The sequence below is a fragment of the Chiroxiphia lanceolata genome, chromosome 2, assembly GCF_009829145.1.
Source record: "Chiroxiphia lanceolata isolate bChiLan1 chromosome 2, bChiLan1.pri, whole genome shotgun sequence".
In the NCBI taxonomy this organism is placed as follows: domain Eukaryota; kingdom Metazoa; phylum Chordata; class Aves; order Passeriformes; family Pipridae; genus Chiroxiphia; species Chiroxiphia lanceolata.
In genome coordinates this window covers 93,177,426-93,204,670 of record NC_045638.1, presented here as the reverse complement: position 1 = coordinate 93,204,670, position 27,245 = coordinate 93,177,426, and the positions used below count along the sequence as shown (strand labels likewise).

Sequence of the window (27,245 nt, the reverse complement as noted above, 5' to 3'; positions counted from 1 at the left end):
CTAGATGGTAAACTTTTAAATGGAACAAGACAGTAAGAATGTAGTTTTATGAATGTTTTAAATCAGTACTACTGCTACAGATGGAGTAAGTCCATTTTGTCTCTGCTACTAGTACATGTTCTATATAAGCCACTTCTGCCCACTTAAGTTTTTCCTACTATGAACAAAATAAGGAAACTGATCTTGCATAGAACTAATAATCTGGGGTTTTGACAGTTCACAGATGTGCAACAAGACATAGTAGCTCTGTGCAGGCATATCGATCAGAGCTATTTAAGGAATTTTTACACCTATTTTACATTATACTGGTATGATCCTTCCAATTTTCCTTTTTCTATTTCCCCAATGCTCAACTATTTTTTTCTCCCTTTTTTTAGGTTTTAAATGCCAAAGACAAAAATCGAAATTTTATTCACAGAAAATTACTCAGAGCAATGGTCCAAGGTGAATCTTTGATTTAAAATTAAAGACAGGCAATTCTTGCCTATAAGCAGTTATTCTCTACAAGAAGAGAAGGATCCTTGCCTCAGTTACAGATTGTTGTGGTGATTTGCTCTCTGATAATGTAGGCACATTAATAAAGTTGGTATTTTCCAAGTAGTTGCAATGCTGCCTTTTCCAGTCCAGGCAATCATACATCAAACGAGCAATGTGTTCAAACAGCACAGTACCAAATGAAAGCTACGAGAGAAAATACAACGGATGAAGTTTGCATATAAAAGTGTCATGTAATTTAGTGACATGAGTCATTAGCTCTTTAACCAGCAGCTCTACATCTGTTTATAAATTTTTCAAAGGATTTTTTTCTTCCACTAACTCAGAATGCTTTGTAAAGTTATTCTAAAGCCTCCCCATTTTTATTTGCCTTAACATTGCCAAACCACAGTATGGACTGTATATTGCCTAACTGTTTTAGTTTTTATGAAGTCTAACTTGTCTTAACAGTAACTGTTCATGGTCTGCTATCTTGCGTCTGCCATCTTTTTCAGATGGGAAGGCACACGAGAGGAAAATTAAAGTATTTGGTTTACATAATATGTGTCTGTTTTTACTAGTGATCAAGCTGCAGCATATTTACAAGGCAACTCTGCCCTAGAAGGACAAAAAATAAAACCCTAACCAGGTAATCAATGTCATTTCATAATATTTTTTATCTTTCTGTTGCTCTTTGAAAACAAAGAAAGCCTCAAGAACTGCACTCTGGAATCCATATTTGTGAGTGAAGCAATGTCAGCATACTGCCCAAATGTCCAAAGGGAGAGCACTGTATCTGCAAAAGTCTGACAAGGAAAGAATCATGGTTCTTGAGGTCATGTACTGTGGTTTTCACCAAAGCTTGAAAGGAATAAAAAGAATAATAGTAACTGCTATTTTAAATGTGAAATGTTTTTGTACAAATACCAAAACCTTATTGGAGACCACACAAAACACTCAAGTTTCAGCAGCTTTAATGGATGTATTCTTCCCCTGTACATCCTAGACATTACGGAAAGGATAAAATTATTACAATTTTTAGACAATTTCTGTCAACAGTCCTTTTCTGTTTCTAAGAGACATTGATTCTAACAACATTCTAACAACATTGGATCTCTCGATTTTAGTTTCCTAAAATAAAACACAGTAAAGAAGCACAGCTTACATAAGGCACTAAGTACAATAATGGATCTTTAAGAAGTACTAAGCATCTGCTTTCTTCAACTCCATGCCTCTTTATGGCACTTGAAAACAAGCAGCTCAAATCACTGATCAGTTATGGAATACTTGTCTCAGTTTTCATAACACTTAAAGACCAGAGGAGATACTTGGGAAAGAAATTCTATTTGTGAAAGCACAATTTTCATTAATATTCTTGCACCTTTGTTTTCCCAATTAAACACTCTTCTGAAGAAGGGGTTAGTATAAAACCTTTCCATTCATATATTACTTAAAAGATATCACTAGAGCATACAAAAAAATTCATAAAATATTGGAGTGTTTTGAATCCGCAATCTTTTAAACAAAACAAGATTTTTTTCAAAGTCACAAGTAACAAAAGCTGATGCTACTCAATGGGAGACAAGCAAGGTTTAGTGTAATTTCAATCCTGTGGCTCAATTTGCTTTGTCCCTCCTCTTCTCAGGACAGACTCAGACGTTCGTCGAAAGTTTTCCAGGTCTAACCATTAGTGGCTCTTGAACAAAGAAAATATTTTTGAAAGTATATTCCTTTCTAAAGATCTCAAATCTGAGAGTAGACCACTTGCTGTATGCCATACTCTATCATTTTTATATTAATGACTAACAACTTCAGTTTTCCTTCTGTAGATCTTGGATTTCAGAGACACAGCAAGCTTGGACTCAGAGACTCTCCAGCAAGTCCACAAGAACAGACTTATTCACCTATGGTTTCAGAACTTATATACTCCCCATCCATTTTTTTTAAAGTTACATATTTTTCTACTTCTTTAGAGCTCATGAAATTATAACTACAATCTGTTGAAACACTTTGAGTGACAGATCATTTTTCCTTTAATTCAGCTATAATATAGGTGCTTCCAGGATATTCATGAGTCGATTGTAACATGTGATTATGGGGAAGATAAAAAACTTCTTTCCCAAGGCAGCCTTTGCACTTTTAAAATTATACAAAGAGTATAATGATAAGTAATATTATAAGTAGCAAGCCTATATGTTTCCACAATTAAGGCATGTTTAGTGAATGCCTTGGAAACTGTTTTAAAACTGCTCTGCTGTGGCCTACAATATTAAGAAACTCCAAATCAGGTACTTTTATTCAAAGGACTCCTTGTGAATAAATGCTGAATAATTTTGTTGGATATATAGGAAATAATTTTTGTTCAAGATTACAAATATACTAACTACGGTGGTTATGTTTCAGAGAACACTGAGATAAAACTCCTGGCATTTCCAAATTGTTCTTAAATGTTACAAAACCCAAAGCATGCCATGCATTGTGAAAAGAGAATGTACTGACCAGCATTTCACTGTCAGACCAATTAGTGGGAAAGTCACTTTCCTTAACTAGGTGATGGAGCCTGGCAACATCGTAGAGACTTGATCCATGCTTTCCACTGTTCAGAACTGGCTCCAGGTATTTCCAAAATGTTTCCAGGCCTTTGTTAGCTTCATCTTCCTTTATTTTCTCTGTTTCTACAACTAAAATTTATAAGTATTAGACAAATCATGGTACATCTCCCTTTTACACAAAGCACAAATCATATATTAGTCTTCTGTAAGTACTGCTGAAATACTCCCATCCTCAGAGTCTCAGCAAAACTCTGACACACAACTTTGGGATTAAAAAATTCCAGGACAACAAAATCTCAGTAAAATATGGTAGTTCTTTCAGAAAAAAGAAGAAAGGAAAAAAAAAAGGAACTCCATCCCCCCAATTACACCCCTACATCTCTCCCCCCCGAAGTAAACAACAGCAGTGAATGTTTGAAACCTAGGAAATGTAAAACTCCCAGGTTGCACTTTTACAGAGCTGCCAGTACATATCTTGGTGAACCTGCTCTTAAGTACAGGGTAAGCAAGCCTTATAATCACAGTTTTATTGGTTTGGAAATTGGGGCAAAAGAAGATTAGTTACAGTATGACTATGAAGCAAGCCTAGAAGTTGTATGATTTCCATTTTCGCTCCATGGTAATGATCAATTTTTGAAGATGCACTGTCTACAGTGAAAAAAAAAGTTCTCTGTTAATGCCAACCTTACAATCACATTCTGGAATCTAAGATCAACCATACTTTGATAGTGTAATTTAATAAGGACAATAAACCTGCAATGACTTGCTTTCATTTGCACTTTAGCCCTTCTAAAGCCTAAGTATGAAGGCCAAATACTTCACTTGTATAATTCCAGTGGCCCTGTGGGTTTAAAACAAAGCAACTCAGTGAGGCTGTGGACTCTTCAAAAAATGTTGGTGCCCTCAAGATTTTCCAAGGAATATATGCCTCCTGTAACAGCCACTGGAAATGTTTGCCATATAGCTTATAAAATGATTTTATCATGATTTGGAGGACATGTCCCATTAGAAACTGGGCAGAAGACTGGGGAACTCTCTGGTAAAAGATTCTGTAGGTATAAGACATTCTCATGAGTTCAAGAAGAGACTGAACAAGTACTTAGGAAACAAGCAAACTATGTCCACTGTTTACTAAAGAGACAAAACACACCAGGATCAGGAAGATTCACTGACTTGAAAATAACTGGAAGCTTGGTGATATATGTGTTGAGAAGTTTCATATGTGCTTTACTTATCACTCTTTCTTGTCCTTCCATATCTTTCATTTGTTCTTCTTTGGGCATTACCTAATAAGCACTTCTGAAGACAGATCACTGGCTTAGATGGTACTTTGATCTTAAGCTGTTCTATGTTCCTAACAGCTCATCTCAGTTAGAGATTCATCCTTTTTTTTTTTTTGTTTTTCACCTGCTCATGAAAGATATTCTCTAATTCAGGACAATACCTCACCTGTGGCCATATTTCCCTAACAAACTCAACTTTGAAAGCCCACGTAACACTATAACAGCATTTAGGGCTGCTCAGTCAATGGATTCAGCTCTTAGCATTTTTGAATGAAAGGTGAACAGCACTATGCTAATAACACTACAGCTACACATTCCTTTTTTACACTAGAAGAATAACATTTTACTAATTGTGCTCCATAGTTTAATAATAAAGACACATACAAGTGTGTATAACACTTAGGTTTCCCCTTTCACAGAAACATCACAGCTTGCCTGTATCAATCATTAGATGCTCTGCCCTTAACCCCTCTTCATTCTTTTGCCTGCAATCCTAAGGCTTTTCTTTCCTAGAGTATATTTTCATCATGTAAACTCTCTCAGAATAAATTAAAGTTTTCATGAGTAAGTCCAAAAGAAGGTGTAAGAGCTGGGAGAAACTACCAATACAGAAGAGATCTGGCACAACCCCAAAGAAGAACTGAATTACCTCGTAGTCTTCAGTAATAGAAATGAAACAATACCCAGTAACGCACTATATGATTTGGGAAAAATGCTACTCTCCCACTACACCCCCCCCCCCCAAAAAATCTGTTATATAACAGTGGAAAAAGAGCAGCTACTATAATTGAATACATCACACAGCAATTTTGAACTATCACTACGAAAACTAAAATCCTAGGATGTGTCAGTTCACAAGTTTCCATCAGAAATGGAGAAAAACAAATTCCATTTTGTCAGACTGAGATATTGGTCTGAGTTCTTTGATTAGCTCTCAGAAATTGGTTAAAGTATGGTGGTAAAAAAAGCTGAATCGGTAATATCCCAGCTAAGAGAGTGATAGGAGGAACAGTAAACTATGCATATGAAAGGGTACTAACAGTACTTGCCTTGGTAACTTCACAAAATGAAAGTCATTAGGGGGTGAAAATACCTGGGAAGGAAATGCATATGAAAGCTGTGGTCCCTAATCCATGATTCTCATGTATTCATGCTAAGAATAACAGAAACTGTGTAACATAATTGCATTTACAGATTAATGGCTTTCCTTCTAAAAGTTTCTTCATATATTATTGACATGATGAACCGCCATCTGTTTTGTAAACCATTGAACTATGAAATACTTGAATTAATGTCTTCTCCAAGGCATGATTAACTATACCTGTATCACTGCTGACAGATGTTTGTCTTAATATAAGACAATTATATGTCCTTATATAATCTTATGTTTGTCTTAATATAATCTTAAAAGCCTCAAAGACTCAAAATATTTCTACTCAGCCTTCTCCAGGAATTCACTAACCTCACCCATGGACAGTTTCTTCCTCCTACACTGCATTTTCCCCATTGCAATTTAAACTCTTAATTTTCTATCCTAGACTTTTACTAGTTTGAAGACTTTTATCATTCCTCCACTATATCATTCAACCTTCTCAGACTTAAGGATAACAATTTCATTTTTTAACTCCATAGGAAAAATTTTACAAATCCTTAAAATTTTTGTTTACCATTGTTTGGAATTTTTCTGATCAGCACATATTTTTTACGAAGTCTTACCTCATCACTGATTTCTGCGGTAAGATTTTTTCAGGTATTTTTTAGAACATACTCTCCTTTTTAACCTGGAGATGGTATTCAGTTTTTAGGGGCATAGTGATATTGATGACTTATGTTCATTTGTGTCATTAGCATGACAGCTTATCTTTCAAATCCAGCCATGTGCTCCTTTGCCTTTCTTTGTAAATTAATTATTCATGTATAAGCATACTATATTGTCCATATTAAACAGAACAGTCAGTTTTTTCCAGATTATTATTCTCTATACTGTCAAGAATATTTTGCGTTTGAATCACACCCCATTATTCCAATACCCATGGCAATATCAAATGGTCTCAGACCCAGCACCAAGTCCCTTAAGTCCACTTCACGCATCCCACTATTTGATAGTAAAATTTTAACAGTTACTATACAGAGGCCAAGAATTTTGAATAATGCTGCACCTATTATACATTTACTTTCATCTAGACCTACCTTGCTCACTGTGGGCCATGTGATCCTTATTTAAATCCAAATATACAATACACACAACTACTTGTCAGAAGGTCAGCACTTCATTTTATAAGGAATTAAACTTGTCTGACATGATTTGTTCTTGAACAGCATACACTAGCTGTTACTCATCTCCCCATTTTTTTAAGTGGTTAAAAATTATTTCTTCCAGTATTTTTCCAGAAACAGAAATTAAGCAGATTACAGTGCCTTGGCTGTGTTCCTTTCCCTTCTTCCCCACAGCTCTTTTTCCACTCTCACTTGGTCTTTATGAGTTCTCAATTGTAAATGAGAGTGGCAGGCAGTTCTTTAAGTAGAATACAATTTCAGTTAATCTGAATCAGCTGATCTGAAAAGTTCTCTATCTTACACTCAGTTATTTTAACTATTACTCCACAATTTAAAGTTGAACCTTTCTGCTATCAGCATTAATTGTGGTTAGTTGTAATCATCACCTGTCTGCAATGGTATTTGCAATGACAACAGATTAGCCCCCCCCCACAACGCACATGACAGAAAGAGGTACAAAAAGCCCTCCCAAAACATTAACCACTGTCAGCCTTCTCAGGACCACCTCCTTACAGTTCTTCCTCTATGTTGAGCAGCAGACAGATATTTTCCTTGGTACACCTCCTGCATTCCATTTTGTGTCTCAACATTTCCAATTCTGTGCCAACTGGTTCATAATGAACATATATTCTCATTCCTATTGACCTGAACTATTTCTAATTCTTAAATGCTTCCTTATGCCTGAGGTCCACAAAGAATGCATGGTTTAGCCAAGCTGTTTTCTTACTATGCACCCTATCTTTTCTTAGTAATGAGAAAAACTTGCACTACTACCTGTAACACTACTTACACAAGATGCTGTCATCTATATTCAAAATTTTCCCCCTTCAAAATATTTTATTTACAAATTATCTATGTTTTCTAAAGTCTTCCTGCTATTATACATAAAAGATAAAGAAGAGATAACTTTGGAAATATTTAGGGAAACCTGCCCCTGCCCTCTCACCCCCAACAGGTGTTGTAAATCAAATGAAAATAAAGCAACCATGCTTTTTGCTCTTTGTACTTTCAAGACCCAGTAAGACATTACCCTTACATTTTACAAATTCTAACAAAACTGTAAGAAGCTACAAATTATATTTTCCTCTCATTCTCTTCCCAGAGTTAAGATTATTCAAAGAATAAGGTCAAACATGGCATTACTTCTGAGTCCATTCATTGGTCTGTGATTATCCAAGTCTCAAAGGCTACATCTACACAACTTGTGTTAGCTCACCTTGGCACCTTTGGGGACAGATTCCTTACTGCCCACGCAATCTAACGTGCAGCATTTGCCATGGGGCAGTGTGAATATGCCAGTTAGCTAACACAAAAGGGATGGAAAGAACAGCATGCTCAGACAAGTTCACCCTTCACAACACTCATAAGTAAATGGTTTGTATTCATCAGTGGTCAGAATGGCAGTGAGTCACACCATCCCAGCCTTCAGCCTTCCAACATAATCAACCTTCATAACCCCCTCTCCTGGCCAATATACTTTGCAGGATGCAGTTCCTGTTATTTACTGGGCTGCTTATGCCATCTCAACAGTGTCAGAATCCATCACAAAGAATTTTTCAGCATCACAGAGGAAGTCAATATGCACAGTTATAACTGGAACCACATTAGTCGAAAAACACATGTATGAACAATTAGAGCTACCAACTCAGTTTTTTCACTTGCTTATCACAAGACTCAGACTTGGCCATTGCCTCTTGTCCTGTCACTGACCAGCATAGAAAAGAGCCTGGATTCCTTATCTTTGCACACTTCCTTCAGGCATCTTTCTTCTCCAGAGTAAACATTACCAGGCTCCAGTCCCTTGAACATATTTGTGGTTGTTTGATGCACTCTCTCCAGTAGCTCCACACCTCTCCTGTACTGAGGAACCCAGAATTGGACACAGAACTCCAGGTTTTATACTCACCAGTGCTGAGTATAAAAGAAGGTTCAAATCCCTTCACCTGATGCAGCCCTGATACCATTCACCTTGTTTGCTAGAAAGGCACAGTTCTGGCTCACATTCAACTTAGTGCCACCATCCCTGAGCCCTTCTCTGCAGAGCTGCTTTCCAGCCAGTCAGCCCCCACCACAAACTGGTGCAGGCTTTGGTCCTTCCCAGGTGCAGGACTTTGCCCTTGTTGAATTTTATGAGGATCCTGCCAGCCCATTTTTCCATCCTGTCACGGTCCCACTGAACAACAGTACATCCCCATGCTGTTTCAGCCACTCCTCCCAGTTTTGTATCAGGAGAGTACTTGCTGAGGGAATTTTTCTGATCATTAATGAAGATGTTGAGCAGGACTCATATCACTGATCCCCTCTGATACCCTCTGGGCCAGGATATTCAGCCAGTTTTCAGTTCAATTCAGTGGTTGCTTATCCAGCTTCTTTCTAAGGAGACAGTGCCAAAAGTCTTACTGAAGTCAGGACAGACAATATTCGCTGCTCTCTCCTCATCTATCAAGACAGTCATATTGCCACAGAAGGTTATCAGGTTGGTTAAGAATGATTTCCATTAGTAAATCCATGCCAACTGACCAACCTCTTGTCCTTCAAGTGCCTGGAAACTGTTTCCAGGCTTAGCTGTTCCATCATCTTCCCAGATACTGAGAAGAGTCTGGTGGCTTTTAGATTCCTAAGTCCTCCTTCCTACCATTTCTGAAGATAGGAGTGACACTTGCTTTCCTTCAGTCCTCAGGCACCTTTTCCAATTGCCGTGTTTGTTCAAAAGTAATTGACAGTGGCCTTGCAGTGACATCACAGCCAGCTCCTCAGTAAGCCTGAGTGCATCCCATCAGGTCCCACGGACTTACATATGTCCAGTTTGCTTAAATAATCCCTGACCTGATCGCCTTCCACCAAGAATCTTGTTCCAAATTTTCCCCTGTTTTTGGAGCCTGGAATTTTCAAAGGCCATTCATGATCACAACCACTTTTTTTTCTTCCAAAGTCCTTTAGCCACTCCTCATAGGGTGGCTGTTTGCTGGACTCAGTACAGTTTATTAGTATCTTTCTTGTACTGCAGAGCCCAAAACTCTGTTCTCATGAGAGCCGAGAAACAGGAAATAACCACTTCCCTTAAACTACAGGCTATGTTACTGCAGCTCAGTATGGTTGGACATCACTGGTGACACATATTTGGCTGCCTGTTTACCAGGATTCCAGCTCAAGAGAGGTGTTACAGCCTGGGGACAGCTGAGGACAATTACAGAGCATTATTCTGTGGCATATTCTTCTGTGGCTGGGGACACAGTTCCAAAGTAGCCAGTTGTGTACTTTCCTTGAAATTACCAAATGAGCCAAGATTTCTTAGCAATGCACCTTCCTAATGATTCGGAGAAGTACACATTTGATAAAATGTTCTTTGGTGGCTGCTGGAGAAAACTATGGCTGCAAACACTGCCTACTTAGCCAGTCCCTCTTTCTGCTGTCCAGTTTTTGCACTAGCAAACCATTTGGTTTGGTGACCAATCAAAGGCAATACCATTTTGGCACTTGTAAACACAGCTGCTCACCATTAGCATGCACAAACACAAGGTACAGAGAGGGAGAAAAACACACCTGGAACAGTCTTTCCTTGGATATAAAACTATCTCCTTCTATACAATTTTTTTTAATGACCAGATTACCTTCAGATGAAATTAAAGGCTCTCCTTGAAGTGTAGTTTCTTCCAAGTGTATCTGCAATGGCTTGTAATTCTCAGAAGAAATTTGAATTACACTTGAAATGTTAATTCCAAGCTCAGCCATTACAGGTAACAGCTGAAGGTTGTGGAAATCCAAAATTATAAAGTAATGATGGGCACCATCATCTGGTTCATCATCTGTTCAAAATACAACAAAACCAGATTAGAGCAAGGTCATTCAACAGCTAAACAAAATTAATTTTTTTCTTGACTATATAAAGTAATGCAAATAAAGGTCAGTTCTTTTATAGCTTCATAAATTACATATAACTTCAAAACCATTATGTGCATTAGACTGAAGTCTTCTGCACCAAACCATCTAGAACACAGCAGGAAGAATACAAGTCAGAAATAATAATTGTTAGGAGAAGCACCAGGAGAAAAACTGGAGAAGCTGATTATAATCAGAATGTCATAGCAGCATTTCTGTAATCGCTTCTCTCTAAGGAGTTTAGTGTCAGGACATACTCACATGCTCTAATGGTAGTTTAAGCTATCCTATTTCATCCTGTATAAAACTGGCACACACAGACTAAGTTACTGTGTCTTAAAGGAGCAATTACATGAGTCAAAATAATTTCAAAGGATTAGCTGCAGGTATGAGCTGACTCACTGCTGACTGTTCCCTGCTCAACAGGTTCATGTTTACTAGGCGTGCTTCCTGTCAAAATCCTCATCAGCTGGTAATACTAACTCACACTAGTCCTTTTAGCTGGCCAGGGGCATATCCAAATTCATCTTAGAGTGCAGATGAGAAGTTTCATTGAGTGCCTGCTCTGTTTGGGCTTATTAGTTATGTAGAAATATGCAAGTAACATTTCACTACCAAAGCAAAAGGTTAAGCATTATATAAGTAAAAATGAGCCCTCTAGAAGCTTGACTTTAGTCTAAGTTTATTGTATAGTTTCCCTTTGAGGTCTACAGAGAAATACAGGTATTAAGATAAGTACCAGAAGATTTCATTCATCCAGTATGGTTATTTATTTTAAGTCATTAGAAACTGCCTGTATCTCTTCATTGATTCTGAAACACGTAGAGTTAGTGCAGGCTATCCTGCACTAGAACCCAAATGCAGTTTTATATTCTCTTTAGCATTAAGATTCTTTCTTATGCCTACTAATACATCACACATCTAAGTCCTTTAGCCACTCCTCAGCTCATGGGACTCATGCATCCAAGGGAGAAAAAAAGGTAGCCTAGCACTAACATCTGCCTGTACTCAAAAAAGGTAGCCTAGCACTAACATCTGCCTGTGCTCAGGTTTATAGCCAGGACTGTGCAAATGCTGCTACCACATGGAGCAGCAGGCTCTCTGTTGGTTGCAACATTAGATAAACATAAAAGAACATACAAATTTGGAGAAAGACTGACTGAGGAAGCAGCCACCAGAGTCCAGCACATATATGGCATAAAGCAAAAATCAAACCCAGAAGAAAACTAGCCCATTATATAACTGCTAGCACTGAAACTGAAGTACATAATTTGATGTCTCAGTTACTGCAGGAAGAAAAGGCATGAGCACATACAATTACTGAATATTAATAATTTCTAACAAAAAACCCAGATGTCTGCCCAGTCACTTACATAGATACAAAAATTCCAATGCATACATGCTGAAGACTGTGTGCCATTCAAAAATTATAGTTATGATTATGCTAATAATCATGACAAGTGGATAACAGTCAGTTCTTATTATCAGTGACTAGTCCATATTCAAAAGAGGAAAGACATCAATGCAAGTAATCTCTAGACTACTCAAAAGCAGAAATATTAATTTCAAAAAGGTGATAATGTATTAGGAATGGACTGTTAGCTACCATAACTACCAGATACAGACTGTCTTTGAGTTCAATGCATGGTTGTTTTTTTTTTTTTTTTTCTTGATACAGCTATATTAAAACAAATATAAAGAGGGGAGGTTTAGACTGGATATTACGAAACATTTCTTCATTGACAGGGTTTTCAACTCTGTCAGTCTGTTATATTTTATAATACAAGGAGAAAGCCACCTCCGGATACTGCTACATCTACTTATTCTGAAATCTTACTCCAAGAAAAGTTTTCTGTAGGACTTGTTTAGCTACTTTCTTTGGGTGTTATATATGCTAAAACATTTTGATATTGACATGCTACATGTATCTTATCTAAGTTTTATTTCTTGGACTGCACAATTTATCCTAACACTGAGCAAAACACAGTGCCCTCTTCAAATATGAAGCAGCAATGTTTTGATATTGGCAAACAGATCTTGAGTTTTATACACGGACAAAACAAAGTACTCCAAAGCTAGGTTGCAAGACTTCTAGTAAGTTCATCTGCATTTTTTACATACCAATGTATTGGTCTTTCTCTTCCACTTCTCCATGTCGTCGTTTCAATTTGGTGTCCTTTTTAGCAGCGGCTGGGGCTGCTGATTTTTTTCCTTTACTTTCTTTTTCAGCTGCCTTGTCAGGAGGTTTAGCTTTTTCTTTTTCTTTTTGTTGCTGTTCTGCCTGACAAGATGAATAAACAAAGTTGTCATTGTAGCCTTTGCGTAGAACAAAGGTCAGACAACTGTAAAACTTCAGTGATTCAATTTTTTTATCGTAATACTTTTCCCCCTCAGCCACTATAACGTTGACGTGGTGAAGCTGCCTTGAACATCCTGCTTTATGGTGCTCGAACACAACATTTAGTTTATTATATTCTTACTCAATCATAGTACTAAGACTTCACATTAAAAAGGAACTGCAAGAGCTAGTCAGACATTATACATACCAAACTAACAAAATGCATACGGGTAAAAAGATGAGTAAAGAATCACTGTGCTTTAGTTACTGTCAATACAGCACTTGCATCAGCCAGAACCCTTCCTTGGACTTAAGGGAAATAAGGCAAAAATTCAGTATCTGTTAAGTCTTTAACATCTCTGTTACCACTCTTAGTATGGCGTAAAATGGTACCAGCGCTATTTTTATTTGATGTAAATATCTGTCTACTATGAACTAGAACCAAGAGTCTTGTGCTCATTTCACACAGGATATTATTCAGCCATTCTCATTATTTTCAAACAAAAACATCTACATTAAGCTCTGCTTGGTAATTTAAGAGTAGAGGATGAAAAAAAAAGATTTTGTAAGTATTCCTGAACCTCACACTATAAATCCATGAAGTCCAGAGTCAGTCTAAAATTAAATTAATCCAAAACATATTAAGGTAAAGTGAGATGTTGTAGAGTAAGAAAGCCTCCACTTTATTTTTACCCAGCAGAAGCACTACATCCAAACTATGCAAAAATGACATTTCAGAATTATAAAGCTAAATAAAATAAAATAAAAATGTATTAACTTAACTTACAGTTACAATCCTGCTGGTGTCACTTTAGTAGCCATTAAAGCAATGAGAAAAGCCTTTCATGCAAATGAGAAAGGGCAGTTAACTCTACACAGTTGCTTTCCCTAGATCCAGATGAAAAGCAAACTTTCAAGCTGTGGAAGTTGTATTTACTTCAAATTCAAAATCAAAGTAGAGAATATTTTCCTGCTTTTCCCTTCCTTCATGCATTCCCTGTCTGTAAAATTTACAAATGCCTTCGACAGATTCTTGAAACTATTTGCACTGTGAAATGAAGGATTTGGAGGCTTTCATTATTTTCCTTTGAATTTGTTCCACTTCGGACATTTCGAACAAAAAAAATTTTGATAGTACTTCTTTGAATTCTAAGCTGATGAACACACCAAACAGAAGATATGATCATCAGGCCACAAAGTTCATGATCAACTTCATCTATTGCATCTGCATAATTTTAAGTCATCCTCAAATAAGCAGAGACATTTCTGGACTTGCCAAGATTCTAACCAAGAATATCACTTGACCAGGGAAATAAAATTAGAGTTACAAGACTAATCTTGCCAAATCAAAGCTAAAGATTCCATTTCAATATTGAAGTGCCCAATGTTTAAACTTAAAATTTTTGTTTTAAAGTTTACTTATCAGAATTGACTAGTATCAACGAGAAAAGCCATTTTTTTCTTGATTCACTATAAATAATCTGCTCTATAGCTTCAGCCTCTCAATTTCTCTTCAGATTGAAAAGACACTATTTTCTCATACTATTCATATATTTATGTGTCTTATGTTACGATTTCCTAATCAGTAGTCTTCTATGGGAACAGGACACAATTCTAATTTAATCATCTAGCATTTAATGTTCTTGTGGTTGTGTGCTATACTTCATCCACCAACTATTCCCACAAATAGAATTGTTGATAAAAAAATTTACAGACTTTTCAAGTATACAAAATCCATTAAACTGCTTTCTTCTTGCGTCTTTTACATGCATAGACCGCTCAGGTCTCCATGTCATCTCACTTTACACTACAGTTCTTGATAATTAACAGGGTAAATTTACTGCAGCAATTATATAGCTCTCTGATAACGGTGTTCAGTTGCATGAATGTTTGCTCGAAAACGACTGTATCGAAACCAACTGTTCAGTAAGTTGTTGAAAGGTACCACCGACAACTTTAAGATATTAAAAAGCAACTGATCCGTGATTCTGTGCAAGCTTGGTGAAATTCCTCCTAGAACACATAAGCTATTTGACTGAGGCAATCTTGGAGCTAGTGATGATCTTGGAGGACATATGGAAGCAAGTTTTGGGAACACTGGAAAATGTAGTACTCAGTTCTGAGAAGCAGATTTCAAAATATGTACTATTATGAGAGAGTTCAAAGGGGAGGAGCATGCATAATCAAAAACCAGAAACCACAACATAATTTGAGTTTGTTTAGTTAAATATGTAATAGATTTCCATAGAATGCAAGGTAAGAACTATTGCCCCCATACCCAGTGAGAAGTGAAGCAGTAAAAGGTTTAAACAAGACTATGATTGATAAGACCAGAAACCTTTTCCAAACAAGTCCCTTGCAGAGACAGTTCAGCAGTAATTACTGAAAAGCAAAAGCACAGCAGTGGAAAGTTTTAAGAAAAGGTTCAACAAATATATGCCAGGAATAGTTTATGAAAATATTATTCGGCCTTAGTGCCAGAGGAGGGAAGAGATAATTTCTCCAAATTCCCTTCAGAGAGGAGATTCTTAACAATAACTTCTTCATAGTGCTTCTATCCTAGATACCTCTCAAGTAACAACCTCTCCTACCTTTACTTCAGGAGAGATATATTCAGATGAAGCCAGTTTGTAGCTCTATTTTCTATTGGATCTAAGACTCAGCTAAGCCATTACTAGCTCTCATTCTAGCAAAGAGTTCTTGCATAGTATTTTTTATTTTCTCTTTTTTTTTTCACTTTCTCACTAGCATTTGAGTAATTGACAGCTTCATCCACAAAATCTAATTAACTTAAAAAGATATTTCTAGTCACATTTCTCTTCAATTACAGTTCTGTGAAGTCAAACATTAGAAGAAAGCTGAATTTATGGAAGCAACACTAGAAGTGTCTTCAAAAACTTAATTAAGCATCCTCCCTGAGGCATACTGATGTACCTTCTTTTCAGCTTCTCTTCTCTGAAGGTCCTTCTGTTTGAGACAAAGCAGTTGAAATTTCAACAGCTTTCCAGTTAGTGTAACGGGAATTTCTGCACCCCCATCCAGAATGGCTTTGGCTAATTCTACTACCTGCAGAGGGGAAAAAAAAAACCCACAACAAAACTATTACTCCATTTGACACACACTTTGAATGATGAAATGAAATACACACATTGTAAAATGCGTGGGTCAAAATGGCCACACTTCCAGAAAAACAATGTATCAGTAAGATGCACAGCTATTCTTTGGTTCTGAAGACCTCAAATGAAGTCCTATCAGCTACAGTATGAGATAAAACTAGAATAGAAAAAACTCTCACAATTTATGCAAAAATCAATAGACACAGAATTCTCACAGGAAAATGTAAATTTTTTTAGATTTTAAACAAAGAAGCAACGTTGAGCAACTACTTATTATAAAGTAATAAATTAAAAAGCATGTAACAGCAGATCAAGGGGAATAGTTTGGAGTACTGTTTACAAAGTGACTAGTGTCTGAGGCACTAGCTCTGAATGAAAGATAAAAACTCCTTGAAGGGAATTTTAGAGGGTCTGTCTTGGTAAAAACACACCCCCTCCCTGTGTAATTCTGATTCTGTTGGTATGCAGCCTAATTGGGGTGAAATAAGGCTATTGAATTTTCTTAGGGTGATGACAGCAGCAGGAACATACAGCTGCATTGTCCAGATGTGTGGCATTGACAGGCTGTTTTATGACTATGTTTTTTACAGCTTGTTTCCACTAAATTTCATACAACTCACTAACATCTGGGCCGTTTTCCTTGGAGCCTCATAACCACTTTATTTACTGCGAAAAAAATAAAATAACATAAAAATACCATAAAAAGTTGTTATATGTTTCTTTTCACTTGTGTTGTCCGTGTAATAAAGTTCACCTATGTAGGAAGCGCTGTTGAGGAATAATATAACCATAATATTTTCCTACTTTTGTTTTTAAGCAACCATCAGCTTTATTTATAACCATGGGCTGAATTAGGTGTTACTCAAATGTTCTGACATGTTTCTCTTTTCCCCTCTTGGAGCAATTACAGTTGGGCACATATGGTGTCAATTTTGCTTGCTAATATTCAGACAATGAAGGTGCACACTGCATGTCACTGAACTGTGTCTTGTCTAATGCAAACACCACCATTAGCTTTGAGCTTTCATAGCTGCTTGCCTAGTTTAGAAATTCTCACTTCTCAAGTAAAACCAAGGTAAGCAAACGTAGCCACTAAAAATGCTTCTCTGAATAAAACAAAGCCAAAATGGAATCCAGATTATTATACACTGAATTATTGTTTCATACAAATGAAAGTACAGAAAAAGAAATATCTTAAAATTCTGATTTTTTTCCTGAATCGTGTAACAGGGAGACAAACCAAAACATATGCATTTAAAAATCCTTCCAAAACAATCCTTTCCCTCCACCACAAATAAACCTGGTTATCTCCTTAACATACACAAAAGAAGATATGTCATGATTAAGATCAGTTTTGCTCTACTGTTTCATATTCAAAGTAAGAATACTTACTGGCTACTATCTCAACAAGTCAGCCATAGAAGGCTTCTGAAAAGATACCCACTGACTTCAGAGTCACAGCAGAAAATCAAGGATTTCTTAAGAACAAGACTTTAAAAATCTCACAGACTGTAGGTACACTAGAAACTACTAGTCATTCCAACAAAAAATAGTCACTCAGAGCTAGCCACACAAATCTGTGCTCTGAAAGAAAGACACTTTGAGGAAATATCATAGCAATTTCTCTCAGAGAGAAAAATTCTCATATAGGTTTTTTTTCTGCAGAATTGATGTTAACAGCCTATGGAAAGTGATGCTTCTCAATGGCTAATGTAGATGAGTTGCACATTTCTTGAAACACAATAGAGGGGAAATGGAGGGATTCTGGAAGGATTCTTGGAAGTGTATATATAGTAACCCATCTCAATGGCAGTTGCTGATTTATTGTTCATGGAAGAAGAAAAAAGCGCTTAGATTCTTAAAATACATTCTTCCTGAGAAGCTCAAAGCATTTTACCAGTCAAAAGCAATGCATCATGATTATTCTTATTTTGTAGTTAGAGAATGAAGAAATGAAGAGACTTGACCAAGCCCTGTAGTGAGCTGGACAACTCCTGAGGGGGTAGGAAGGACGAATTTTCTTATGTGAGCTGGTAGAGAAGTATAAACCAAACTGTTTAACAGAAGTACATCCCATGACTGTGGAGAGAGGTCAGACAAAGAAGACGAAGAAAAAATGAGCACAATACATTTGGCAATACAAAGAAAGCAAATAGTTTTTCATACAGAAATGTAAAATCTGCGTTTAGATACGGAAATTAAAAACAACCCTTCATTACTGCAAAAGACAGAACATAGATCAATCCATGCATGGCAGATAAAAGAAATTAAATTTATTACACATCCATATTTACTTCATCTGTGGTCCTCGGAGTTATGCAGGCACCTGGCATAAATGTTAAGAATCTATAGAGCCTTAATTAAAAAAAAAAAAAGCTGAGGACAAAGATTTGGTAGGAATACAGAAGGAAGTTTTTTGGATACTATGAAGTGGATTCATTACAGATTGGCTATACTTCATCCCACCAGTGATGACGTTTTTCTTACGTGAGAAACCATGGAAACTTGGATGGACAAACTTAGGTAGGGCCTCTTTTCCTTTAAAGGAAGAGGAAACAGCATTCCTCACACAGCAGGGGTCACATTGGTGAAGTGCAGAAAGGCTTCAGTGATGCAGTATTTGATCTCATATGGTGGCAGTATGAACCACGCAGAGATTTAGCTGCCTAGTGCAAAGGGCATGTATTTCAAGCCACTCAAACACCACATGAGTGCTTGTAAGTAACACTATACTATTGGCAGATGTCAGCGCCATTGAGAGAGGAGATAGGTCTTAAAAGTTAGGGAAACATTTAAAGCCAGAGTCCTTATGTTATCTTTCTTTTTCAATATTATCTTTAAATGTTATCTTTCTTTTTCAATATCTCTCTTTTTCAACATACAGAACCATTGTGGCTGCTAAATCATAATCGGAAAATCTTTCAAAAGGATAAATTACATTATTAACTTTCACAGCTTTACTACTACCTGGAAGCAGTAGCAGTGCTTACTATGGACAGTGGTCAGCCAACTTCATAGTGTAGCTTTCCCACATCCAGGGTGAGCTTTCTAAAGCCCTGTCTTCCCTCTGGTTCTTGAACCTGTGTGATATTCAAACTATCACATATATCTCTTCCCAAAGAAATATAATAGTTCCTTGAAGAACTCCTCAGTAGGTAAAATCCTTAGCAGTGACACAGTTTAAGTAAATTTGAAGCAAGACAGTCATCTGTCAAGAGGCTATATGGATTACACAACCAAGTTGTTAATTACTGTTCAGATGTACTTTCCTGAACAAAGTAATAAAAACGGGGGAAAAAAGCTATCTTCACTTATTACAATCTGCCATAAGTAACATGAATCCTTCATAATCAACTTTCAAGATGAAAAAAAAAAGGAAAAAAAAAGCTGCATGTGTTGTATCAATAATTTTTTTTGTCCAAAGAAGATTCCTTTACACATACTACTAAATATTTCTGAATCTGCTGATGTAGTTTCATTGACTATAGCATACTACAATCAATCATTCTGAAAGAATACAAGGAAGGATCTGAGCTAACTGAAACAACTTTTTTTCAGATCACACCTACAGTGTGTTGAAAGCCAAATCAGTTTCTACTATCAGACCACTCACCTAATTTCATTTTATCCCTCAGAAGCTCTTCCCACCTATGATGTCAAAAGGTCACTTGCTTAGTCGTCATCCTTCACCGGTGAATTAATGACTCTCAATTCACACAGAGCTTAAGGACTCACATAAATCAGTAAATCAATTGCATATCTGAACAGACTGTAAAACTTTAGCTAAGCCAATTGAATAATCTTTGTTACTCAATGAAGATTATATCAATATGTACTCTAGAGAATGAAAAAAATTAAAGTGGATTTGATGACTCCTTCTACCCCTCAGAGTCCTTTTCCAATAAACCCACTAAAATTAAGCAATACTGAGCAAATATGAATGCTGTTCATGTACTAAATATCTGCCTTTCTATTGTGAGAATAATTCTCAGAGCAGCAGCAATGGCTGCTTGTACTCTCGAAAAGTAACTTGTCACTCGTATGCGTGAGTCTGTTTTTTGCCAAAACACAACACAGCTTGATTTGGTTAGCAGAAACCTATTAGAAATATCCATTGTAAGAAGGTCTGTTCTTTAAACCTCTCTCTACAGAAAATGTGCAACGTGAGGGGGTACCTTAACTGTTTTAGGCTCAACAGTGCAGAACGAGAACTTCTTCACATATGTACAGAGTTCTGTTTCTTAGTTTTACTTAGTGCTGCTTATGTTTCTGTGTTAGTACCTAAATAATGGTTTAAGGAAGATATAAATGGTGAAATAATCTAATTTAAGTAAAAATGAGAAAACACATAACATAAAAATTCAGATGACTTTTCACCTTGTCTTTATTACAGGAGCTTTCAACATCTATGATATGACACCTACCTACCATGGTGTCACCTTCCTGACCACTAACTGCTACCAAAAGCAAACTACTTTAAGGGAAGTAAAGATACAATACAAATATCCAGTGATTTGAAAGATCAGGCATTAGCATTGCTATTTCAGGAAGGAGGAGTTTTATGCATAGGGAAGGTTTTCTCCTGCAACCTTCAGATATCTGGGTTCTTTTAACACTCTGACTGGGTGGTAATAGTTGAAACGGCATTTAAGTGATTTCTGAAGAACTCCTACAGAACCTAGACATTTTTAAAAAGAGAAAACAGGCCTGTCTGCTGTGATCAGACAGATGTGATCTGCTCAGATGAAAAGATACATTGCTATGATCAAATACTGAAATGTTTACATTTCAGTGGTATGAATCTGCCCAGCAAATCTTTCCATTATAGAGTAGAATATTTTATGCTTCTGAGAAGTAAATTGTCTCCAGTAATTTCAGCCAACTGAATCCACACAATGAACACTACAAAGCTAAAGGATTTAGTCATGCTTCTCTAACATTGCATCTGGCTAGGAAGAGAACCCAATCAGAGGCGGAACAAAAAGATTTATGAAGCAAAGTTACCTCATTAACTCTTGTGCTGGCAGGACTCATCCAGCTACATCTTGCCAGAGCTTTCTAAGCCTCTTGGAACCTCAGAACTCTCAGGTCAGCAAGTCCCAATGGCCTTGTGGGCTTGGCACCACAAACTAGGCAGGATCTTTACACCTTGGTCTAGCTTTGTAAGAGGGCTTTGAGCTTTTATTTTCATTTCTTTTTTGTTTACTTGTTTGCTTATTTTTTATTTGGTGACAAAGGATTCTGGGATTAATTGCTCTACTTGAATAAAATTTCACACTCTCTATTGTCCTTAATGAACCAATTACAGTCATCTGAAAACTCTGAAGGCAACAAAACAGCGGACAGCATTTCCTTCGGCTCCTTCAGAGGATTCCTCTACCACTTCAAGGATGACATTCTTACAGACATAAATGATGTTTCATCTAGTTACAGAGACATTTCAAAAAAACCTGCACAGAAAAAGCAGAAAATCTTATACCAAGTTGCATGTATGCAGGAAATCTTGTAAATTGGAAGCAAAACCAAGATCTCACCAATATTCTAAAGCAAGTTTTAAATAGGTAGATGAATTGCAAAAGGTATCAATTTTCTCTCCTAGAAAATACATCACCAACAATTTGAGTTTTATGAATGTCCTCAAGCCAAATAATTACAACTAACAGTAGTAAAATAATAATGCATGTTTCTAGAATCCTAGAATTAGAGTCACTATTTTGAAATTAAATTATTAACATGTCAGTTGTCTCATGTAAATAATAGAACCTGACCTCTCAGATTTTAGGAAATGGAAAACTGGAAGACACAGACTGTTTTCCTGCCAGAGCTCAAGCCTTTCCCCCCCCCCAGTTTTAGCATTTAGAAATCCTGTACTTCTTAACATGGCACATCGATCCTGGAAAGGAATACTGAACTGGAGATACGTTAGAAAATGATTGCAAACAACTACAATCTATAGGACTGATTGGTTCGAGCAACAACAGCTCAGTCTCATGGAACAAATAAATCCAAATGGAAGGCCTATAATTTGATAACTCAAAGGACTACACAGGCCTCTTGATCACGCAGGTGCATCAGGTGCTCTGACAATGGCAAAGGCTGATGTAAAGACATGCTAAACCTAAGCTAACAAATTTTTTCCTTAACATCCTTTTAAGTAATACTTGGACCCAGGAGGCAGAGTACTTAAACCCTCCTCAGAAGACAAGACACTGAGTATCTCAGGTAAATGTACCACCTCATGCAGTGGGATCATACTATATTCTGTACTCCAAACTGGCAGAAGCTTGGTAAGAGATAGAAAAGAGCTGAAAACAGATAAGTAGATAATGCCCACAGCAGGATTGAAAGTCCCTTACCCTTCCATGAAGCCAGTACCTCCCTAAAAGGCATATTCATTTAACAACAATTCCCAAGTGTTTCTTGAGCTTTAAACCTCTGCATATTCTGCCAAGTCCTTCTGCAATAAAATTCTCTTAACTTGCATCCACACAACGTCACTTGACAAAGGCTGACTGGAGAACTGCTCCATTTTATTATGGCATTTAAGAGTGCAGTATTTATTTTGCTTTGTATGGGAAAGAAAAATAAAATTAAATCTTTCTATCCTTCTGACCATTCAGCATGGCTGTCCTTTGTTTTTACTGTCAAACCCTTTCATGAAAACAATGGCACCAGATAAGTTTTGGGTCCTGAGTTTTTCCATTTTATAGCTTTTAAAATTAATTTCATTCTAATGGAATGAAAACAAAATCTTTCTAACTTGTATTACAAAATAGAATTCTACTGACACACAGACTGAGAAGGTTTGGTTTTAAAATTACTATCTGTACTTTTGAGAAAGCCTAATCATTCTGATGGTGATGTGTCAAAACCTATACACTTCCACAAATATATGCCATTTTTAATTATATGTTTCCACAAGAAACCAAAAGGCTTCCTTAGAAACACTCCTGTCTAGCATTATTTTTCAAACCTTTTTCTTTAGTGACACATATCCTGGTTACTACTGAGTTTGCTCTTCTTCAGATGCCAGACAACTCACAAGAGCTTGTACTTGGGTGAAAACATTCCTTGCCACATGTAGTGAGTTGACCCTGGCTGGACTAGTAGACCTGGACAACATAATCAAAGTATTAAAAAAGGTAGCTGGGGAGCTCTTTGGATTATGAATACTGACTTTAACCAAATCCTGGAGAACAAGGGCAGTTTTAAAGTAAGTAAAAGCAAACATCACACCAACACTTAAAAAGAGAAGTTAGAATAACATATGTACTGGCAACGGAATGCTGACCATTGCAGAACAACAGAGGAGATACTTCCTTAATGTCCTAATGGAGGATTCAAAAAACAATAAATAAAAGGAGAGTAAAATAATTATCAATTCAATTATTTTCTTCATGGGAAAAAAATAAAGTGGCCTTTTCACAAAGAGAATAGCTTTCTATGGAAAGACTGCAATTCTATTTTAAACAGGAAATATGATAGAGTATAAAGCAGAATTTCCTAAGTATTCTTTGAATATTGATGTAGAAAATGGTGACAAAGATTAAAACTTATTAACTGACAGATCTAAAAATGCAATTACAAAGCGTCATCATCCAGAAGGTGAGTTTCTTGCGGAGTTAGAAGCATACAACATACTGAGAATATTTAAAAGTTTGTCAGTGATCTGGGAAATGTTATAACCTCTTCACGTATAAAATCTCCAACAGATATAATAACCATGGGAGATATACAGAATGTAGCAGAAAACTCATTCATACAAAGAAATCTGGTTAATGTGGTTAGTATAGTGCAAAACGTAGTATGATTAGGTTTTGTTAAATTACAAGGCTTAAATCTCAGAAGAAAGAAAAGAGGCCAAATTTGCAGGTTGGAGCACCTGTAAACCAGTAACTTTGTGAAGGACTCATTAGTCAAGGATGAGCCTATTGATCCAAAACTAGCTCTGCAAGGCAGCAGCCAAGATAACTTATGCAATCTTCAGATTTGTATACAGTGATATATCAAACAGGAAGCAATCCATTATGTTATGCTTGTATTTGATTGTATTTGACATGTATTCAACAAAAACATGAAGTCCATCGGGTGTCCACAATTAAATAAAAATAGTGACTTGTAAATGTCTGTTAGAGAAGATTCATGTATTTAAGAATTGAAAAAAAAAAAACCCAAAGAAATTTATTACACATTGTTAAATAAAGAGAAAAATTAAGGGAAAATTTGAACACAATATCAAAGCTTCAACACAGAGAATGGAAGATTAATTGCAAGATTTTATTTAATTTATTAAACATGGCTAGAAGTCATCCATTAAAAAATAAATTTTCAGTGATATTAAAAGTATATTTTATCAAGAAAGATCTTCCTGATAAACAAATTAAATCATAGCATATTCTCAACTGTTTTCAACAATTTAGAAAAAACCATCCAATCTTGATTTAAAAAATTTCAATACACAGATAATTTTTGACAAAAAATACTGTGACCTGTGCTATGGGTCATGGTAGCCTCTTCTGCCAATCAAATCTATCTATCTACTAATTTCACAGACCATAAAAGAAATTGGTGACAACAACACTGGTAAGAAATCCAACTCTTGGGTTACAGTGTTCAGAAATTTTGTCAGTAGCCTTTCTCACTCAAAAAGAAAAATCAAAACAATTTAGTGATCTTATTTTGTACATATATATATATACATACATATATATATATATATATATATATATATATATTTAATTTTGTAGTATTCACTATGGTCTCTTGAAAAACCAGATTAAATTTACACTTGAAAAACAAGTCTGAAGTTTTACACCTAACCATAAAATTACCTCTCAGAGAAATGACATAATTCTTGTAAGGCAGAACAGTGTAAACTGTAAGAATGTAAGCCTACAACACCAGGCATTTATCAAGCCCTTCCTAGCCTAGACTGAGAAAAACACAGAGTGCATTGAATCAGCTTTTTCACAGCTCTGTGATCTTGCAGGGGAATGGAAGATAAAGAGGAGAAAAAAAGGCATCACTAAGGACAGGGAGTAGGCTTAAAAACTAAGACAAATAAAATAATTTGCTGGACACTTTCAACTACACTTCCACTACATTTGAGGTCCAAAGCCTAGATAGTCCATTTACCTTTTCCTTTCTAATACAAATGCTTTTTCAATCACCTCCTCTTCTCACCTCCTGCAAGTTAGGGGATTTGCTGCTGTCACAGACTTCACTTCCCCTGGGTTGTACCCATCTTTTCTATTTAAAGCATGCTTTCACTCTTCCTCAGCATACTATACAGAGCCTAGGACAAGGTGAATTTACTCCTTAGACTTGTTTTTATTTACATAAATTAATAATAGGTAGTATATGCATATATATATATATATATATATATATATACACACACACACACACACAAATTTCCTATGCCCAGGAGTTTTTCTAACATGTATTCACCTATACTTGTCCTCGTGGAATCATAAGTCTAGCAAGGATTAATGGAGTGTGGCACACACTCCTCATGCTGCCTCCTATCCTCAAAATGCAGGAGACACCATAGATTAAGAGCTGGAAAATACTTATTTACGGCTGATTTATTCTGCTTCAGTCTCACAAAATTCTAGGATGAGAATGGGATATGATTTGGATTTGGCACCTGATCTGATTATATTTTTCAGTTTGACAACTATAGGTAGGAGCCTTTTCATGAGAAACCAGACTTAATATATTAATTCTTGACAGGGAGTGGAACAAAGATTAACATTTTTAATTCCAGTCAAGTCTTTTTGGGTACACGGGCTGACTTGTCCCAGAGATGAGTCAGAACAGCATGGAAGGATGCTGATGGTTATAAGATTTTAGTTTTCCTGGCTTCAAGGACATGTTTTGAAAGCAACACTGGGATCCACAGCCAAATAAAAAGTGCTCGTCTCTGGCACTTATTCCTTTTTCATCTTTCCATGACCCTCTATCCGAAGCATCTTGGCTTATATGACAGAACCACAAAACTCTTCTACATCTCTTTCCCTTCCATCCCTCTCTCTCTCATGACCATGACCCTTACTCCACTGTCCACTTCCAGCAACGCCATCTACTTCCAGTCTTCTCAGATGAAGCAGCTACATGAGGATCCATCTTCTTTCATAATCACCTTGGTACTACTTCCCAGCTTCAGCTTGTTCCCTTACTAGTATGGGACACGATTCCTTCTCAGAATTTCCTGGGTAACGTAAAGGCAACTTTCTTACCCCGTCCCAGTGAATCCAACAAAACTGGGAAATAACTCTTACAAGAAAAAGAAAAAAAAAAATCCTTCCAATCCACAGCCCCTGACCTCAATCTCACCAGAATTTTTAAGGGGGAAAAAAAAATAAAAAACCATCAGCATCATGAACAATCTAGTGTGGAAAATTAAGCCTTGAATAGACTTTCAAAATTCAAACTTTGGAAACTAAAACACCATCTTATTTAGTAGTGGTAAAGTACCTTCATGACACGTGACATTAACAGAAAACTGACAAAACATGATATTATTAATCTTAATAGAAAACTGACAAAACAAACAGGTAAATAACAATAAAAGATACATACCTTGCTTATAAAATGCATATATTTTTAGTTTCAGGTCTTGTCTGTTGGAAAAACTGTACATGACAAATTATGAAATCTGTTGATATTTTACAGAAAGCATTAACAGTCTCCCTCCCATGTGTAAGGAAAAAAATTATTTCCACAGCATCTTTATGACAGAATCAGCCCATCATCATTCAATTAAATGCTGAAATTACCAATCAGGACTCCTACCCCCAGCAAGTCACGTAATGGTCAGAAAAAGTGTTAGACACTTAATTCTCCTGGATTTGGAAATTTTTTAGCTACATATTCATAAACCCTGCTATGATCCTCTTCATTTTGTACATTAAGAGTGATATGAAATACAATACAGTAAGATGATAGAAACCCTGAAGGGAAATAACTTAGAACAAACAATAGGAATTATTTTAATATGATATATAATTAGCTTGCAATATATCATGAGCAGTTTGTTAAAGTTTCCTGACTTGTAGGCACTGCAGACTGCTGCACTGAGATTTATTAAAAACCCCTGCATTTCAGTAGATGCAAAGTGCAAGACCAATGACACGTGTAACAATGTTACTATTAATACCTTTAATAACCACATTACTATGCACATTATTAGTTCCAAATTCACACACATGTACATGTCATATGTTCAAAGACCACTGAACATCAGGGATCTCATTTACAGGCTCTCTAAGAAAGGAACGTGCGCTTGTGGTAATGACAGTTTCTTGAATCCTGCCACAGAGAG

At 36.4% G+C, this 27,245-nt stretch overlaps 1 protein-coding gene across 11 annotated transcripts in view; it reads right to left on the bottom strand.

Annotated features, from left to right (window-relative positions):
• Positions 1-27,245, bottom strand: part of SPAG17 (sperm associated antigen 17) — a 98,218-nt gene that overhangs the window by 60,099 nt on the left and 10,874 nt on the right. For 8 of the 11 annotated variants that reach the window (XM_032677846.1, XM_032677849.1, XM_032677851.1 and 5 more), the window contains exons 4-8: positions 15,738-15,869; positions 12,587-12,746; positions 10,198-10,392; positions 2,974-3,155; positions 526-681 (exon numbers count right to left, since the gene is read on the bottom strand). In XM_032677846.1, the coding sequence (XP_032533737.1) occupies positions 526-681; positions 2,974-3,155; positions 10,198-10,392; positions 12,587-12,746; positions 15,738-15,869 (825 nt within the window). The remainder of the gene's footprint in view (positions 1-525; positions 682-2,973; positions 3,156-10,197; positions 10,393-12,586; positions 12,747-15,737; positions 15,870-27,245) is intronic. The other 3 variants (XM_032677854.1, XM_032677855.1, XM_032677850.1) reach the window with 2 other exon arrangements.